This window comes from Jaculus jaculus, chromosome 3 (assembly GCF_020740685.1).
Source record: "Jaculus jaculus isolate mJacJac1 chromosome 3, mJacJac1.mat.Y.cur, whole genome shotgun sequence".
NCBI classification, from domain to species: Eukaryota; Metazoa; Chordata; class Mammalia; order Rodentia; family Dipodidae; genus Jaculus; species Jaculus jaculus.
The window spans coordinates 12,675,096-12,692,299 of NC_059104.1; the positions used below are offsets into that span (position 1 = coordinate 12,675,096).

A 17,204-nucleotide genomic window follows, 5' to 3' on the forward strand; every position below is an offset into this window, starting at 1 on the left:
AGCACTTAACTGCTAAGCCATCTCTCCAGCCCTTATCAGGCATTTTGACCCAGCAACCAATACCGAATTCAGCTATAGAAGGGCATACTGGTAAGAAACCACTTTCCCATCTTACAGTGTGGAAAATGGTTGCTTGAAAAGTCAGTCGGGCGTGGTGGCGCACACCTTTAATCCCAGCACTTGGGAGGCAGAGGTAGGAGGATCGCCGTGAGTTCAAGGCCAATCTGAGACTCCATAGTGAATTCCAGGTCAGCCTGAGCTAGAATGAGACCCTACCTCAGAAAAGAAAAAAAAAAAGTCAAAGCCCTATCTGTTTTCTGCATGAAGCAGCCCTGTCTTTTCTAGACCTTAGGAAACCCAATCAAATGGATGTTGATGCCCCCGTCCCCCGACAGGCTTCATTAAGTGACGTCTTTGAAAGATTTCTCAGTGGTTCTCAAGTCCTGCGGAGCGGGTGCACTTCCTGTTACTATGAGCAGGGGTCAGTGGGCCAGCAACAGCACCTGCTTAAGGCAGAGGTGCCCAAGACTGAAAAGGCAGACGGAGTGTGTGTGACGGTCTGAAGGGTGGAGACACAGAGAGACATCAGGCTAACGCTGCGCGACAGTGGAAAGTCATGGGCCACCACAGGATGGACAGATTCGGAGCTGAGAGAGCTGGGAAGAGGCTGACGTGTCTCAGAAGAAACTCCAAGGAGGTCCTCTCCAGTGGTGTAATTAGTGGTCCATTCCTCATGCTCCCCTGGACTGAAACAGAGGGTCACAAGGTTCCTGTGGGCAGGAAAGCAAGTCTGGGGACTCAGGAGGGAGTCCTCGGTCACCATGAATTTGCGCCTGGCATCCGTGATCTTATGGTGGGGCTGGTGCCATCCCTCTGGGAGGTGGAGGCAGCCTTTGGCCTGGTGTTCTTTTGCTTGGTGCTGTGGTAAGGTGAGAAGGAACCCTGGACATGGCTGCCCCGAGCCTGGGGACATACCGGAGGGAGGTTTCCGGTGCGTCATTGCACACTCCCTCCTTCCCTGGCCCAGTGTCAAGTGGCCTGCCTGCCTTGGCCTGAAGAATGAAGGTGGCCACAGTGCTCACAAGTGACTAGGGGACCTCAGGTCCAGGCAGGGGGCTTGGTAACAGCTGGGTTTGTGGAAAGCCACCTCAAACCCATTCTGAGCAGCCTGAGGGCTCCAGCTGCCCAAGGATGGGTCTTACCAGGGCCATAGACCAGAAGTTCCTGGTTTCAGTGCAGAGACACCACTGGTTGGCATTGCCCAAGGCAACGCTGTGCAGGAGGAGGACACAGAGCCTTCTGAAGGAAGATGGGCAGTCTGGCTTTATTTTTCTTCTTGGGGGAGCTGCCTAGAATGAAGTTTTATTTAGAGACGGCTAATAAAAATACTGCAAAGTAAAACACGTCAAAAACTTTATTGTAATATCGCACGCCTAAGTTTGCATCAACCTGACATGCTGAGCTCGCCGCGGAACACGCCAGCTGCATGATTTGCTTCCTCAGCCGCAGTCGACCTGCTCCACCTTGTCCTTGTTCACAGCGGGCTTCCTCCTGCGCCCACCTCGCCTGCCTCGTCAGAGGGCCAGGGAGAACCTGCTGCCAGATGGGCTGGTACTGAGTGTGGAGGGCAAGGCTGGCTTAGCTCTTCTGGAGCTGGGCCTCTAGTGAAGCCCTGAAAGGCTCCAGGAAACAACTCTTCTCTTTGTTCCATCTTATCCCTTGGCCTCAGTGGCTACGCCTGGAGATTCTAAGCAAAATAAACCCCAGCAAGGATCATGGAACGTTCTAGAACCTCATGTAAGTACTGGCTTGTTGTTGTTTTTAATGGAAGTGGGAAGGAGAGAGACCCTCTAGACAGGAGTGGGCTGGACCAGTGAGGAGCCGGGCTTCTCCCTCGGCCCGGAGGCCTGCCTGGCAGATGTGAACTCAAATCTGAGGACGGGGCAACAACACAAGTCCACAGCCCGCCGTGTGACGTGTCCTCCTGAGGTCACAGCACCTCCCCTCAGCACGCCGACGGTCAGGTAGCTGCAGGACAAGAGCCCCGATGGAGTGCTGCTGAGACTGCTTGCAGCAATCTGCAATTTTAATGCATTTGAACATGTTAGGAATGAGCGATGACTCTCCAAGCTTAGAGAATGCCCAATAAAAAAATAAAGATAGAAAATACATGCTAATTTAATGACAAACTTGTTTTGATACTACAACAGTAACCATCTTGGAGCTAAGGACAGGGTATGGTGGGCCCACTCTCTCCTCTCAAGAACATCTGTGCCGGGCTCTGCTTGGTCCCCAGGGCAACGGCAGTGGAGACTCGCCACTGTCACCTGGCAGCTGTGCTGAGCCATCAGTGCTGCAGCAGGAAGTTGGTGGCTACGTTGAGGTCATTGTTCGAAGCTCTCAGGGCTTCCAAGGCGTCCCCTCTGGAAAACCCCATCTCCATGAGCCGAGCCACCTGCGAGCAGAGAACAGACAGGTGAGGGGTACAGCACTCTGCTCACCCCGAGTCCTGGAGGGAAGAGCAAACCTGCTCAGCGAAGGTGAGTGAGAGAAGCTGGGAGTGCCTGGGAGGGCGAGGCAGGAGGAAAGGAGTTCAAGGCCAGCCAGGGTTACACGAGGCCCTGTCTTAAAGACCAGGAAGGCATTCCCAAGTACGCATGCTCTGAACTAGCTCGGGGACGACTTACATCGACACACACGACTACACAGTGCCGTCTAGTGTACGCTGATTGATGACACTCATAACATTGAGCTTTTTGGTGTTATAGGTGTTGCAGAGGCCTTGTGGGCTAACCCCAGGTCCAGTAAATGTTCTTCATTTTCCTTCTGATTGAAGCCCAGAACTGCGGGTCACGGAGGGTGTGGGGCGTGGGAGTGGCTAGAGGAGGAGCTGACATGGGCAGGGAGATGCCAGCAAGGAGAAGGTGCGAGGCAGCCTAGGGGAGCCCAAGGGATCCTCAGGCAGAGCTTTCCTTCCCCAATGAGGTTTGGAAGAAGGGACACACAAGGAACGTTGTCCAAAGCTGTCGTTTCAGCTCATGTGTGTCCAAACTGAAGGTGTCAGCACCTCCAGGATGGGTCTGCCTTACAAGGCGCTGCCCACGTGCGACGACAGCTGTGCTGGGCAAGGGCCGGGCAGGTGAGCCTGGTAGGGGCCACAGCGATGCCAGCCCGGCTCTCCTGGGTGTGAGAAGAACCAGGCAGCTGCTTCCCTCCCTCCCTCCCCCGGGAAAGCCTGCCCTTGGCCTCACTCCCTGTAGGTGGAAGCGGCCACGGAGGCCGCTGTGCCCCACAGGCGGGAAGTATCCTCACGCTGACCGCTCCTCTCTGCCGGCACCCAGCTCTGGGGTGGCCCCAGCTCCCCCTTCTCCGGGCTGCTGTCTCTGCCCGAGGCGCATCCCCTGGCACTGGCCTGTGACTCCTTTCATGAGGCCCTCAGCACGTCTCTCCTGACTAAAGTCCTTGGGCCTCCCTGGCCTGTCCTGGGCCCCTGGGGCTGAATTCATGGTGCTGACTGTGCTGAGGACACGAGTCCCGTCCTGTGTGCAGTGGTTACTTTGCAGAGCTGAAATGAGATAGCTGAGGACATCGTAAGGAAAGGAAGGCTAGCTTCGGCTCAGTTTCAGAGACATCATCTGGTGGAACAGAGAAAGGGACACGAAAGGGCCGGAGTCAAGGTACCCAAGGACCTGCCCCTACTTCCTCCCTTCCTCTAGAAAGACCCCACCTCCTGAAGTTTACAGCACCCCCAACACAGCGCCACTAGCTGGCTACTCTGCTTTGCTAGAAGCATCTGTGTGGAGAGCTCATATTCAAACCACGACCCTGTTTCGGGCCCCAGCACTTTCCAGACTAATCCTTCCTCTCCATGTTCTCGTTATGCACTGTCTGAACACATGGTGCCCAGAACGGAATGCAATTCCAAGGGCGCAGCTGACGGGAGGGGGGGGTGTGTGCGCATGCACATGCAGACTCCTGTGCGGGGGCCACAGTGGTGTGGCCAGGTCAGGTAGGGCTTGCCAAAAACCTGAGATGTGGGGCTGGGGAGGTGGCTTAGCAGTCAAGGTGCTTGCCTGCAAAGCCCATAGATCCAGGTTTGATTCCCCAGGGTCCACGTAGGCCAGATGCACAAGGTGGCCCTATGTCTGAAGTTTGTTTGCAGTGGCTGATGTGCTGGCATGCCCATTCTCTCTCAAATAAATAAATAAAACCGTGGGATTTTCACCTGGAATATTCAGGCCAGGTTTCTCCAATTCTACCTTGACTTTCTATGTACAGGACTATTCATCTCTATGCCTGTTTTCTAGCCAATCAAAATGAATTCTTTTAATTTTTTAAAAAAATATTATTTATTTATTTGACAGAGAAAGAGGAAGAGAGTGAATGGGTACACCACTGCAAATGAACTCCAGATGCACACCCCCCTTGTGCATCTGGCTAATGTGGGTCCTGGGGAATTGAACCTGGGTCCTTTGGCTTTGCAGGCAAATATGTTAACTACTAAGCCCCTTCAGCCCAAACGCTTTCAATTTTAATTCTGCTGTTAATCATCTTCCTCAAGCCTGTATCTCCCCCACATATGCTCAGCAAACCTTCAAACTTTATTGGAATTATTATGATGACAGTGTCACGTAGACCAGACAGAAGACAGAGCCTGGAACTTCTCAGAAATCTCTGTCTAGGTTCAAGCGGCTAATCAACATATTTAACCATTTTTAAACCTGCTTCCACTTACTAGAACTATCCATTCTCCAGGCCACTGACATATCTCTTAAAAGTGATGAGATATTGTCATATATCCTGGTGACACATTGTTGTCAAAAGGGATAGTTTGGTGCCCTCAGACTGCAGCAATCTTTTGCCGTGCACAGGCCATCTGGTGCTGATCTCAAGCTCCCCAGCCAGTCGTTCCACGTGGCAGGAGGGCTGGGGGCACTGGCGTGGACGTGCATCAAGGGAGGGGACGGGCTCTGAGGTAGGCAGTCTATGAGACAGTCCCAGGCCTGGGTTGAAACATCAGATGCGGTGGCCAGCCGAGGTGTACTATGCGCCCCGGCCAGCACAGGTGTTTGGTCGCTGCCTCGCCTGGTGCCCGAGTGTTCTCCTCGGACGGTGAGTGAGGTTTGGGATTCTGGAGATGCTCAAGGTGAGCTGGCACAGGCAGGTCACCACAGCAGGACAGCAGGCAGCCCAGACTGCATGGGTCCCTTGGGTCTGGAGCGGCCATGTCTGGCATGCGACTGACAGACCCTTTGATGCAGGCCTTTTTCCTGAGATCACGCCTCTGTGGTCAGCCACGGGCCCCTCCGGCCAGAGCTGCTTTTGGCCTTTCTATACTTTTCAGATCTGAGAAAGCAGTTTCTTTCATTGCTGACTGACCTGGTATATTTACTGGCCTTGCCCCGAGGAGCTACAGTGAGTGGGGTGCTGGTTCGAAGCCCCACTATGGTGCGGTTTTACTGACTGAGGAATGTGGGGCCAGGTCTGTCTCTTGTCACACCCATAGGGGCTGCGCCTGGGTTAGGCAAGGGCTCAGGGTGCAGGTGGGCACGCTTACGGGTGTGAGCTCCTTCCGTCCCGACGGTCCTCGGGGGACACTGCCAGCGAGAGAGTAGGAAGGGGAAGACACTCAGAGCTTGTGGGGACATGACAACAGACACTTTCCACTGGAAGCAGAGTCAACAGCTTGGCACCTCAATCAGTAATGGGGGTTGGCAGCAGCCCGGAAAACTTACAAAATGCCCCATGGGAGTTTTCCGAATCTTTTGCTTCACTTTGTCTGGAAACCAACTATGGTTGGCTAGTGCCCAAGGAGGGCACTCTGTTCCCCTGACCTCCAGACCTGGTCTCTCTATGAAGCCCTGGCTGGCCTTGAACTTCTGAGGACTGAACCCAAATATAGGAACCCGTGCTGGCTCTTCCTGGCTGAGCACGTGACTTTTCTCAAGGGGAGAGGACCTGAGACAACTGGATCTACAGGACCCATGGGGGTGGGGTGGGGTGGCAGCCATGGCTAAAGGACCCACGGGGAAGGGGGTGGCAGCCATGGCTAAAGGACCCACGGGGAAGGGGGTGGCAGCCATGGCAGTCTCACTCCGCAGCCGCCTTGGTTGGTCTGGGCAGTGTGCAGAGCCGCCTCCCCCAGGAAGGAGACTGAATCTCCATCAGGGGCCTTTCGTCACAGGCCTCACCGCAGGCGCCAGTGGCCCTCTGCGCCTCCTGTGACAGGACGCAGCCCCACGGCTGGCTGACCCAAGGCAGGGAACTCAGACAGGAACCAATGCCTCAGAGGGCACTGTCACTGTCAGCTGACAATGCGTGAAGCAGAATGAGGTGGGATATACTTCTCCCATATGTTTTTCCAAAAGAGATCAGATGGATGAGAAAGAAAAAAATAACCTACAGAGGAGACAAATCCTTATTTTCCGTTCCTTTCTCTTTTTATTTTTATTTATTTACTGGAGTGGGGGTAAGGAAGGAGAGGGAGACAAACTCCAAACGCATGTGCCACCTTGTGCATCTGGCTTATGTGGGTCCTGGGGAATCAAACCTGGGTCCTTAGGCTTCACAGGCAAGTGCCTTAACCACTAAGCCATCTCTTCAGCCCTCCTTTCTCTTTTTAAAATGTTAAACATCTTCAATGACTGGGTTATTATTATTATTATTGTTATTTTTACTATCATCTCAAGATAATTCATTTTTTATTTTTTTGGTTTTTCGAGGTAGGGTCTCACTCTGGCTCAGGCTGACCTGGAATTCACTATGTAGTCTCAGGGTGGCCTTGAACTCTAGGCGATCCTCCTACCTCTGCCTCCTGAGTGCTGGGATGAAAGGCGTGCGCCACCACGCCCGGCTTCAAGATAATTCTTAATCAACTCTTACTTGGTATTCTATTTACAGTTCAACTCCTATTTGCTACAAGTGGAGTGGGACATGTTTCAATGAGATTCATACCGACTCCCTCAGTGACAACCGTATGGTTTGCTCAACAAAGACTGTGGTTTTCCTTAACTTCCCTTTAGCCATGAGTGTCAGAAAAACAAATGGTGTTTTGGGTTTTTACTTCCCAAATTCTGTGCTTGTAGATGTGATGCCTACCTGATGTGGCCTGATGTGGGTTCTGTCCAGTGTTTGGTTGCCCTTGGGTGGCAGGGCCCATTCACTGAAACTAGCATTTGTGAGCCGGGCATGAGGGTGAACGCCTATAATCCCATACTCAGGAACCCGAGGCAGGAGGATCACTCTGAGTTAAGATGGGCCTGTGCTAGAGTGAGACCCTGCCTCAAAAACAACAGCAACAAAGCTCAAACCTTACTATTTTATTTCCCCTCAGCCCAGTAGCCTCTCCCGCCAGCCCCGTCCCTCACTGGTTCGAGACCCCTGGAGTGTCCAGTGCTGAGGACAGCTCTTCCTTCCGTCCGCCCTCCTTCCTGAGGACGCTGAGGCCCTTCTCACACCTCCTGCTGAACAGGATCAGTGAGAGGCACATTGTGAGCAAAGGCAGGGCGAGCTCCGTGCCGATATCTTCTGGAACACCCAGCAGGATCGGGCACCTCAGCAAAGCTGGATTAAATTTCTGATTGCCACCCAATACTTTGCTGTAACAAAGTTACCTGTGACATTTTGTTAGGACACATTTCCACTCACCAGAGGTGGTGATGGGGTGACCTGCCAGCCCCGTCTGGAGCACATCTTTAAGCGCTCTTGAAGGGGGGTGCACAGGCACACAGGCACCTGTGCAGCAGGCTCAGGGTGGGAGGAGAGGCTGCCTGGCGCCTACCACCCACCACCCACCACCCACCAGGGAAACCAGACAGCACGAGAGGCACCAAATCAATAGGCTTTCACTCAGCTATACATACTCACAGCAGAGCTACACGGGGACCTGCAGCCACAGGGACATTAGCAAGGGCTCTGCTGTAGAAGTGAGAGCTCTAAAGTCTAAGGGGCTTTTTGGAAGATGGTAGAGAGAATGCCTGAGGTGAGATGAGAGGAGAGAACTCCACCAAGATTTAGATTCGCAGGCAGACGCGGTACCGAGAGCCTACAGTCCCAGCGCTCAGGAGGCTGAAGCAGGAGCATTGCGATGCAGGCCAGCCTGGACTCCCTAGAGACCCTGGCTCAAAATGTTTTTCTTAGATTCTCAAATACTAATTATGTTTTGCTAGTTTGTCAGCTAGATTGGAAGTCTATTGTGTGCTCAAAACCATTCTATTTGGAGGAACGGAAGTCTCAGAGACCACACCTGGAATCCACGCAGCCGCGCTCGTGCCGGGAGCGTCTTACGCACGCGACAAGTGAAACTCCTCGCGGCTGCGTCCTGGTGTTAAGCACCCGGGCGTGCCATGTTTGTGAGCAGGGCGGGACTAGGCTACACCTGCGGTCCGGAGGGTTTGCCTGCCCTTCCTGTACTTGCGGTCCATCCTCTCGGGATGCCATGCAATTTACTGTATAAAATCCACCAGGTTCTTAGTGAAAGCCTAAGAGCAGAGCCCATGACTCAATCAAGGCCTTTGGTGAAGCTGCTCCTGCCTTGTCTTCCCCAAGTAATACCCTATATGACTGGCCACCTTCCTTGCCGACTTATCATCATCCCTTACAACCCAGTAACATGAACACTCACCATACACTGGACGACACAAGCCATGCAAACCCTGTCCTGTGACTGTTTCCAGTGATCACGAACACTCACCATACACTGGACGACACAAGTCACACAAACCCTGTCCTGTGACTGTTTCCATGATCACGAACACTCACCATACACTGGACGACACAAGTCACACAAACCCTGTCTTGTGACTGTTTCCAGTGATCACGAACACTCACCATACACTGGACGACACAAGTCACGCAAACCCTGTCCTGTGACTGTTTCCAGTGATCACGAACACTCACCATACACTGGACGACACAAGTCACACAAACCCTGTCCTGTGACTGTTTCCATGATCACGAACACTCACCATACACTGGACGACACAAGTCACGCAAACCCTGTCCTGTGACTGTTTCCATGATCACGAACACTCACCATACACTGGACGACACAAGTCACGCAAACCCTGTCCTGTGACTGTTTCCATGATCACGAACACTCACCATACACTGGACGACACAAGTCACACAAACCCTGTCCTGTGACTGTTTCCATGATCACGAACACTCACCATACACTGGACGACACAAGCCACGCAAACCCTGTCCTGTGACTGTTTCCATGATCACGAACACTCACCATACACTGGACGACACAAGCCACGCAAACCCTGTCCTGTGACTGTTTCCATGATCACGAACACTCACCATACACTGGACGACACAAGTCACGCAAACCCTGTCCTGTGACTGTTTCCATGATCACGAACACTCACCATACACTGGACGACACAAGTCACACAAACCCTGTCCTGTGACTGTTTCCATGATCACGAACACTCACCATACACTGGACGACACAAGTCACACAAACCCTGTCCTGTGACTGTTTCCAGTGATCACGAACACTCACCATACACTGGACGACACAAGCCACGCAAACCCTGTCCTGTGACTGTTTCCATGATCACGAACACTTACCATACACTGGACGACACAAGCCACACAAACCCTGTCCTGTGACTGTTTCCATGATCACGAACACTCACCATACACTGGACGACACAAGTCACACAAACCCTGTCCTGTGACTGTTTCCAGTGATCATGAACACTCACCATACACTGGACGACACAAGTCACGCAAACCCTGTCCTGTGACTGTTTCCATGATCACGAACACTCACCATACACTGGACGACACAAGCCACGCAAACCCTGTCCTGTGACTGTTTCCATGATCACGAACACTCACCATACACTGGACGACACAAGTCACGCAAACCCTGTCCTGTGACTGTTTCCATGATCACGAACACTCACCATACACTGGACGACACAAGTCACACAAACCCTGTCCTGTGACTGTTTCCAGTGATCATGAACACTCACCATACACTGGACGACACAAGTCACGCAAACCCTGTCCTGTGACTGTTTCCATGATCACGAACACTCACCATACACTGGACGACACAAGCCACGCAAACCCTGTCCTGTGACTGTTTCCATGATCACGAACACTCACCATACACTGGACGACACAAGTCACGCAAACCCTGTCCTGTGACTGTTTCCATGATCACGAACACTCACCATACACTGGACGACACAAGCCACGCAAACCCTGTCCTGTGACTGTTTCCATGATCACGAACACTCACCATACACTGGACGACACAAGCCACGCAAACCCTGTCCTGTGACTGTTTCCATGATCACGAACACTCACCATACACTGGACGACACAAGTCACACAAACCCTGTCCTGTGACTGTTTCCAATGGTTACAAACACTGATAGCACCAGGCTCTGAATTCCTCTCTTCATCCCCTCCCTCCATTCTTGGTATGTGTGGTACATGCATGTGTGTGCAGACGCGTGTACCCTGTGTGTTCATGTGTGGAGGTCTGACCCTGGGTGTCTTCTGCTGCTATTCTGCTTGGCTTCCTTGAGATGGAGGCTCTCCAGATACTTTTCATTGGTTAGAATTATTGGACTTGGAGATTTGTCACTGACTAGAGTTGTTGGACTTAGAGCTACAGAGTTTGATGTTTACCTTGTTTTAAATCTTGTATTGGCTGAATATTTCTTTGCTATACCCAATGCCATCTTTTGCAGTGTGAATGTTTATTCCGTGCCATTATGGGTTTTGGCTTTTGTTGGTATTATGGCTCAATTAGAAGACCTTGGACTATGAGGATGTATGAATATTACTGAAATTGATGATAACTATGGGGAATTTTAAAATTGGATGAGTGCATTGCATTTTATATCATATATAGTTATCAGTTTATGAAGGCCAGGGTTGAAATGTGGTGGTTTGATTCAGGTGTCCCCCACAAACTTAGGTGCTCTGAATGCTAGGTTCCCAGCTGTTGGAGATTTGGGTATTAACGCCTCCTGGAGGCAGTGTATTGTTGGGGGCAGGCTTATGGGTGTTATAGCCAGTTTCCCTTTGCCAGTGTTTGGCACACTCTCCTGTTGCTATGGTCCACCTAATGTTGGCCAGGGGGTGATGTCCACCCTCTGCTCATGTCATCATTTCTCTTGCCATCATGGAGCTTCCCCTCAAGTCTGTAAGCCAAAATAAATCTCTTTTTCCCACAAATTGCTCTTGGCTGGGTGGGTGATTTCTACCAGCAATGTGAACCTGACTGCAACAGGTTACTATCTACAATTATGGAAGTTGTCAAAAAAAAGTAAATTAAAAAAAGGTAAGATGGAGGAGCTGGGAGATGGCCCAGCAGTTAAAGACACTTGCTTGCAAAACCTGCCTGCCTGAGTTGGATTCCCCAGGACCACATAAAGCCAGATGCAAAGTGGAGCATGTACCTAAAATTCATTTGGGGGCTGGAGGGATGGCTTAGTGGTTAAGGCACTTGCCTGCAAAGCCCAAGTACCCAGGTTCAGTTCCCCAGGACCCACATAAGCAAGATGCACAAGGTGGCACATGTGTGTGGAGTTCATTTGCTGTGGTTGGAGGCCCTGGTGCGCCCATTCTCTCTCTCTAAAGTAAGTAAATAAATAATATTAAAGTTCACTTGCAGCAGCAAGAGGCCTTGGCATGCCATTCTCTCTCTCTCTCTCTCCCACAAATAAATAAATTAATGAATAAACTAATTAAATAAAACATAAGGTGGAGAGTGACAGGGGACACTCAATGCCAGCCTCTGGCCTACACATGCATGCATCCATATGTACCTATACACGCCGATGCATCCACACATATATGAAGATGCATGCATCCACACATGTACAGCACATGCGTGCATGCATACACACACACACACACACACACACACACACACACACAAAACAATAAATGAAATGACTCAAGCTGGGGTGTAGCTCAGTGGTAGGATGCGTGCCTCAAGAACCTGGATTCTACCCCCAGTACTTCAAAAACAAATTTCAATACTTAGAGAAAAAAAAAAAAACAGAAGAGAAGTTATCATTATCTTGTTATTAACAAATAATATTACAAATACTACTGGGAATAAATGACAAACCAAGAGATCCTAAGCTGACTAGCTACTAGTTACTAGTACTAGGAATAAATAAACAAACCAAGAAATCCTAAGATACCTCGTATTCTAAACTTAATTGCTAACATCTGAGGGCAATAGCATCCTTGTCACCTTCTACAGACAGGTGCCAAGGCTGTGCAGAGCACGTAATGCCTGCGAGAACCCAGCTGACTGTAGCTGCCATTTTCAGAAATATCGAGAACCACAAAGAACAGAGTTTAGGAAATGAGAGACAGAGTGCTCATGCACACAAGCCCAGTGGGAAACTAGGCAGGGAGGTAAGTGCTCGTGATTCTGCGCTCTCTCAACGCAGCCGGGAAGAGTTACAGGATGTTAAACGGATGTACTGGGGGGACCAAGGGAAAGTGATACATTAAAAAACCACCTACAGACTTCAGTTACATACGCTCTCCTTATTCTTCTTCTTGACACTTTCCCCCACAAACTGCCAAAACCAAGAGAGACCTCCCCTTGTTACCGAGGCGTCCTGTGAAAAGTGTGACTCACTCGCTGCTCTGCGGAGCAAACAGCAATGTCACAGAACCTTGACATTTCCTTCCAGGGGGCTTGGGACTTACCTTGCTTTTTCGACTGTAACATGCCAACTTATGAGGGCTTTTCTTTCTTATCTCTGGGCTGATGTTTGTCTGGGAGTTCCCTAAGGGAGGCGGGACAGGTGGCCTCGGTGTGGCCGGATGAGGTGGCGCATGCGCACAGTAAGCAATGCTCGCACTGTGCTTGTTGCACAGCCGGGATGTGACTTTAATACTACTGTCCAGTCGAAAAGCAGCGTCCTCTCTTGACCCAAACCAACACTCCCTTTCCCCCAAGAACGCAGCCCAGCAGCACGTACTGCATCTAGGTGGCGCTCCCTCCCTCATCGTTAGCCCAGAGCAGATGACACACTGCTATTTTGAAGGCCGCAGGCCAGGCAGCTTAGAGAAAGCCCCTTGTTGGGTAAAGGTGAGCACTGTGCATGGACCACACAGTGACATCCCTCCAGGTGCACAGACAATGCCTCCTGGGCCACTACCGGCAATGGTCACTTTGGTCACGGCACGGTGACTAGCTTCCCTCTCCTGAACTTGCTCACGGGGACACACTTAGCGGTACATACAGCCCAGTCTTCATGCACGGACGCTTCTTCCTGAAGCTGTCTGCACTGTGGTGCTTGCAGAGCTGTGACTGTTCCAATATCACCGTCCTTCCACAGTGCACGACCTCCCACACGAAGGAAAAATGGGCTCTTTCTTCCACATGTGTGTTTGTAAAGGTTTATCAATCAACATCAGTATGACCCCCACAGACCATTCCTGCCTGTGTATATTAAACTACTGTCCTTAAATACTCCAAGCGGCTCTCCTAGATCTGGCCAGTGATCTGTCCTAGGTCTCTCAGCTGCCTCTGGAGTCCTTTTTGCTACTTGGCACAAGATCCCAGGTGATTTTGTATCTTCCCTACCCTGCTCTGGGACTGCTCTTTCCCTCTCTCTTTCTCTCCTCTCCCTCCCTCCCTTTATCTCTCTCTCTCTCCTTTTTGTGTGTTTATGTGCGTGCGCTTGTTCCTACGTGTGTGTGCAGGCTGTGAGTGTGCAGGTGTGTATGTGTGCGTGTGGGTGGAAGTAGGTTTCTGGCACAGGACCGCTCACGGAGCGCATCACTCACGGACTTGGCCGCACAGCCAGCAGCAGGAGGTGGCGCTGCCCGCCTCGGCCGCCCCAGCACGGGGATTCCAGGCCCACCCGCCACTGCTGATCGGCTTTCACACGGCTTCTGGGGATCTGAGCGCAGGTGCTCAGGCTTGTGCGGCAGGCGCCTCACCCAGAGTTACTCCTCATTCCTGGCGAGGATCTACTAAGAAGTCTGCTTCATTCCAGGGTGGGGGGGAATTGTTTCAAAACCCCGTCCAGGCAGGGGTATGCTCAGCACCACGGGGATGTTGTTAATTCTGAGCTCTTTCAGCCAGTGCCAGAGCACATGCGCAGAGCGTGCACACACAGGCATGCACACAAGTCCGACTCTCACAGTTCTTTCTAGATTGCCCCGTTCTAGCCTTGGTTCATGTTTCCACAGTAAGACCAACCTATTTCCTCATCTGTAATACATCTATAACCCTATAGTGCATACAACATAATGTCAGAATTGCCATTGTGACACTATGAAAACCTGGACGAAAGCTTAAGATTTGTTTCTAGGTATTTAAAATTTTAGACCCAAGGTATATTATGCTCAAAAGCTACTAAATCCCTCTACCTTTTGTTTTTTTAATTTTTTTAATTTATTTATTTATTTGAGAGCGACAGACACAGACAGAAAGACAGATAGAGGGAGAGAGAGAGAATGGGCGCGCCAGGGCTTCCAGCCTCTGCAAACGAACTCCAGACGCGTGCGCCCCTTGTGCATCTGGCTAACGTGGGACCTGGGGAACCGAGCCTCGAACCGGGGTCCTTAGGCTTCACAGGCAAGCGCTTAACCGCTAAGCCATCTCTCCAGCCCAATCCCTCTACCTTTAAAGACGTTTATTCATCTATTTATTTTCTTATTTGTGCACATGCATGTTATGTATGTTATATATGTTTCTTGCACGTGAGCGGCAGAGTCATGCACCCACCACCTTTGGCATCCAGCTTTACACGGGCACTAGGGAAGTGAACCCAGGCCTGCAGGCTTTGCCAACAAGTGCCATTAGCTGCTGAGCTGTCTGCCATGACTGTGTTGTTCATTTAAAATGTGGCTGGGTCATGTGTTTCTTTTCAGTTTCATGATGGTTCCTATTCTTGTTGATTTGGTTTTTGGACAGGTAAAATATTAATGTGATTGAAATCGTAAGAGCCAAAACCACACAGAGGGGCCGCTCTCTTCCCTGCCTTCCACTCCTGTGCCACCCTTTGCAGGAAACCCATTTCCTTCCTATCCTTTTGCTTTTTTTTTAAATTTATTTTTATTTATTTTTTTATTTTTATTTTTTTATTTATTTGAGAGCGACAGACACAGAGAGAAAGGCAGATAGAGGGAGAGAGAGAGAATGGGCGCGCCAGGGCTTCCAGCCTCTGCAAACGAACTCCAGATGCGTGCGCCCCCTTGTGCATCTGGCTAACGTGGGACCTGGGGAACCGAGCCTCGAACCGGGGTCCTTAGGCTTCACAGGCAAGCGCTTAACCGCTAAGCCATCTCTCCAGCCCTCCTTTTGCTTTTTGACAGGCCTTGATATGCCACCCAGGCTGGCCTGGAACTCAAACTTCTTTCTCAGGCTCCTGCGTGCTAGGGTTACAGTCAGTCTGACAAACTTTTTCCTATATGAAGTGTAACAGTTTTTAACACATGTCACACAACGCATTTCCTGCACAAATCATGCTTTCTTCCGACCTATAAACCCCACAGCAGCCCAGCGCTGCTGGATGTCTTCGAGGTCTCTTACAATCAAGCTTGTATTTCTCTCTGGCCCAAACTGCTTCAAGCCTGTGCCATGCACTGGGTCGGGTACGGGTGTCATTGGTTACCTGCTCTTCAGACACCTCCAGGGGAGGGGGCGCTTGCTGCTCCGACCGCCGGCCATCCTGGTAGTTTACATTGCGTCGCTGACGTAGAGGAGGGAAAAGCCGATTCCAGTTGATCATTCCTCCCTATGGAGAAAGCAACACATGGTCACCAGTCAGGCACAGGCGCAGTGGGGCTTGTGCAGGAGCCTCCCCGGAGGGAAGGCAGTGTGTCTCCAGTCAGGAAAGAAAAGGCCACTCTCCTCTGCTACAGGCAAGCCACTGAAATCCCGGGTTTCCTAACACCCTTTAGCCAACACACGAGCTCAGCATGTGCCACGGGGCCCAGAAGAGCAAAAGGTGATAATGGCCAGTGGAAAGTGCCCTGTGCACAGAGAAAGGCGCACCAGTCACTAACCTGGGCCCAACTCTGTCCCAAATGACCCTGTCCCAATGGCCCAATGGTGGTCACCTCTCAGGAACTCAGGGCTTTGCAGGGAGTAAGTCATTGGGAAGAGGTATGGAAAGGAGACAAGAGTGCCAGGGTTCAGCATCCAGCTCTTTCAGACACCTCTCCTTCCTCCCACTACCATGTATTTAGTCCTGGGCTTGCTCAGCAGAGGACACTGCACAGAGCTGTCACAGGACACGACATTCACAAGTTCGGATCCGGAACCATGTTCTTAAGAGTTGGCTCTGTGGATACCTAAGATTGAAGGTAATTTCATTTCCTACTTAAAATGTGAAGAAAAAATGGACTGAGTGATGCTTTTTTTTTTTTTTTTTTTAATCTCTATGTAGCTATGTGCCAACCTGTAAAAACCTCTGGGAAAGAGAGAATTAAAAAAAGAAGTGCCACCATACTTGGCTTTTTGTTTGTTTTGTTGTTCGGGGTAGGGTCTCACTCTAGGCCAGACTGATCTGGAATTCACTATCTAGTCTCAGGGTGGCCTTGAACTCATGGCAATCCTCCTACCTCTGCCTCCTGAGTGCTGGGATTAAAGGCGTGCGCCACCATGCCTGGCCCCATTTTTTCTTTTCTTTTTTTTTTTTTTTTTAATGTTGGGTACTTGGCATCCAAACTTGGGTACTCACTAAGCCATCTCCCAAACTTTCTAAATTGACCTTAATAGTGGTGACTCTGCTCTCCAGGGGGTATCTGGAAATGTTTGGAATTAGTTGAGGTTAATCACATGGGATGAGGGTGTGGGGTCAAGACTGACACCTGTGATGGTTTGATTCAGGGAAACCCCCCCCAGAAACTCAGGTGTTCTGAATGCTAGGTTCCCAGCTGATGGAGATTTGGGAATTAATGCCTCCTGGAGGTGGTTATTGTTGGGGGCGGGCTTATGGGTGTTATAGGCAGTGCCCTTGGCAGGGTTTGCTCTGGCACACTCTCCTGTTGCTACTGCCCTCCTTATGTATGTCCACCCTCTGCTCATGCCATCGTTTCTCCCTGCCATCATGGAACTTCTCCCTTGAGCCTGTAAGCCAAAATGAACCTCTTTTTTTTTTTTTTTTTTTTTCTCCACAAGCTGCTCTGGGTTATGTGATTTCTTTAAATATTTAATTTAGGGCTGGAGAGATGGCTTAGCGGTTAAG

The 17,204-nt window shown here is 50.8% G+C and overlaps 1 protein-coding gene across 4 annotated transcripts in view; it reads right to left on the bottom strand.

Moving 5' to 3' along the window:
• Window positions 1–1,396: 1,396 nt before the first annotated feature.
• Window positions 1,397–17,204, bottom strand: part of Ubac2 (UBA domain containing 2) — a 156,785-nt gene continuing 140,977 nt past the window's right edge. For 3 of the 4 annotated variants that reach the window (XM_045145670.1, XM_045145669.1, XM_004663384.2), the window contains 2 exons: window positions 15,627–15,749; window positions 1,397–2,455 (listed from right to left, as the gene is read on the bottom strand). In XM_045145670.1, the coding sequence (XP_045001605.1) occupies window positions 2,348–2,455; window positions 15,627–15,749 (231 nt within the window). In that variant the 3' untranslated portion in view covers window positions 1,397–2,347. The remainder of the gene's footprint in view (window positions 2,456–15,626; window positions 15,750–17,204) is intronic. The other variant, XM_045145668.1, reaches the window with a different exon arrangement.